This window comes from Lactuca serriola, chromosome 5 (genome assembly GCF_051521515.1).
Source record: "Lactuca serriola cultivar US96UC23 chromosome 5, Lser_US96UC23_V15, whole genome shotgun sequence".
NCBI lineage: Eukaryota > Viridiplantae > Streptophyta > Magnoliopsida > Asterales > Asteraceae > Lactuca > Lactuca serriola.
The window spans coordinates 335,677,452-335,679,884 of NC_136412.1; the positions used below are offsets into that span (position 1 = coordinate 335,677,452).

The 2,433-nt window shown below is 34.6% G+C and overlaps 1 protein-coding gene across 1 annotated transcript; it reads left to right on the forward strand.

The window, feature by feature from the left end:
• The first annotated feature begins 616 nt into the window (after positions 1-616).
• Positions 617-2,365, forward strand: LOC145055296 (GDSL lipase-like). The gene is made up of 5 exons (XM_079003593.1): positions 617-1,010; positions 1,099-1,226; positions 1,310-1,531; positions 1,608-1,857; positions 1,939-2,365. The coding sequence occupies exons 1-5, from the start codon at positions 725-727 to the stop codon at positions 2,166-2,168; spliced, it is 1,116 nt and encodes a 371-aa protein (XP_078859719.1). The 5' UTR covers positions 617-724; the 3' UTR covers positions 2,169-2,365.
• The last annotated feature ends 68 nt before the right edge of the window (positions 2,366-2,433 follow it).

Genomic DNA, 2,433 nt, shown 5'->3' on the forward strand with positions numbered 1-2,433 from the left:
ATAATTAAAAAATGCTGACGTATTTCTGTGGAATAAGGTTTTGAAATATGTTTTGTGTCAATATTTATTGCTATTTTCCGACGGATGATTAGTGTAAAAAAACATTTTCATTAATTTCCGTTGATATTTCGTAGTAATTTCCAATTCAGTTTTGACAAATTTGTCTATGTCACTAGTTTGTTAAAATTATTATTAAATTATGTGTTTTTTTTTCTTCTAAAGGATGTGTTCTCCAACATATCTTTTTATGTAGGAAATTTTCATGGGAAGATATCCACTTTATAGTAATGACCCTAACATCCAAATTCACCCTGAACTCGATTTCAACCGACAATGTGTTTATTGGATAAATTAAAACATGATTGAGAACATTAATTATAATAATAGATGAATTTCAGGGAAATTCGATAACATAATTGTTTATATATTTTCTTGCCAGATTTGCTCTATCATTTTCAATTCTATTTATGTTTGTAATCCAACTCTTAAAACATGTTTGTGATGTTAGTATGAAACATGTTTATAATGTCCTGTATAATTCATTACTTTTATAACAATTTAATTGATTAAAATGAAAAGTTGTTAGTCTCCTCTCACACAACACCACCACAATATTCCGTTGAAATAAAGATTGAATCTTTTTTTTTTTTTAAATCTAAAGCAACGGCGACAACGAACTAGAACAAATTTGCACTTTACTAAATTTAACAATTCAAGGTCAAGGATGAAGAACAGCTTCAGACATATGGCTGTTGCTAAAAGCGATTTGGGATTCCGGCTTGTTGTTTCGTGTCTGTTGCTCCTCATTACAGATTGCCAGAGTGCTCAGGAGCATTTCAACAAACATGTTGCGCTCTTCATTTTCGGTGATTCACTTTTCGATTCTGGAAACAACAACTACATAAACACTAATCCCAACTTTCAAGCGAAATTTTGGCCCTATGGCGAATCATACTTCAATCCGCCAACTGGAAGATTCTCTAATGGCCGTCTCATCCCTGATTTTATCGGTGACAATATACATCTCAAACAACCGCCATTTTTTTTTGTTCCTTTCAATTTTTTGCTTATCATTCTTGATTTTCCTTCTGTTAACAGCTGAGTTTGCTGGATTGCCTCTCATTCCTGCGTATCTTGACCCCCATTACCATAATAAAGAATTTGGGTATGGAGCAAATTTTGCGTCAGGGGGATCTGGTGCATTAGTCGAGACCAATGGAGGACTCGTATGTGTCCCTTCTTCGTATCCACCACTTGAATTTTCTCATATATCGATTTCATATACTATAAATCAATTTGATGCATGTAGGTAATTGATCTCAAAACACAGCTACAGTATTTCTCGGATTTAGAGAAACGTTTTAGGAAGAATTTAGGTGATGTGAAAGCCAAGCAGCTTTTGTCCAACGCTGTCTACTTGTTTAGCTGCGGAATCAACGACTATGCGAGCCTCCTACGCAACAACCAGAGTAGTCATCATCATCAGCAGTACGTTGAAATGGTGATAGGAAACTTGACCGATGTGTTCAAGGTAAACAGGAATTACGTTTCTAATTAATTACCTCAATATTTAAACAATTCTTTTTTTTTTTCCTTAACTTAAAAAGGAAATCCATGAAAAAGGTGGGAGGAAGATTGGAATCACTACGATCCCGCAATTAGGCTGTTTGCCTATAGCTCGTGCACAACAGCCATGCAATACATGCTACGAAGAATTTAACACCATAGCAAGTCTACACAATCGAGCAGTTTCTAAGAAAATGAAAGAGATGACAAAACAATTTGAAGGATTCATGTTTGCAAACTATGATCACTCAACTGCACTTAGCAAACGGATGAAGAACCCATCAAAATATGGTACTCGTAGTGATTGAGTTTCATTGCTTTGAATTCGTGAAGCATCACATGAATCATGGTTGGAATTTGATGGATTTGCAGGTTTCAAGGTAGGAGACAGTGGATGTTGTGGTAGTGGTCCTTTACGAGGGCTTTATAGTTGTGGAGGAAAGAGAGGAATACGAAAGTTTGAATTGTGTGATAATCCTGATGATTATCTCTTCTTCGACTCTGCTCATCCTAGTGAAGCCGCATGCCGACAATTCGCAGAGCTGTTTTGGGAAGGAGAGTCCAAAGTCACATCACCTTACAATTTAAAAGCCTTCTTTTAAGTTACTTATTGTTTAAATTTAAGATATGATTCCTATAATTACTTGCTTAAACAATAATTAAACAATCACTTTAGAATATGTGAACGTACACATTCTAATGATTACAGGTAGTTGGTTGTTTATATGAGAATGACCAATATACCCGATATATACAACTATACATACACATGTGAATGATCAACATGTTGGGTTGAATAGTTTTATTGATCCAACACAAGTAAATTATTATCGTATACGGTTAACTTACAAAGTCTAATGACTTATA

What these genes read in the sequence shown, in the direction of transcription:
- LOC145055296 (XM_079003593.1), top strand. Translation starts at nt 725, where the DNA reads ATGAAGAACAGCTTCAGACATATGGCTGTTGCTAAAAGCGATTTGGGA. An exon ending in TCTCATCCCTGATTTTATCG is followed by an intron (nt 1,011 to 1,098) that starts GTGACAATATAC and finishes TTCTGTTAACAG; the next exon opens with CTGAGTTTGCTGGATTGCCT. An exon ending in ACTTGACCGATGTGTTCAAG is followed by an intron (nt 1,532 to 1,607) that starts GTAAACAGGAAT and finishes TAACTTAAAAAG; the next exon opens with GAAATCCATGAAAAAGGTGG.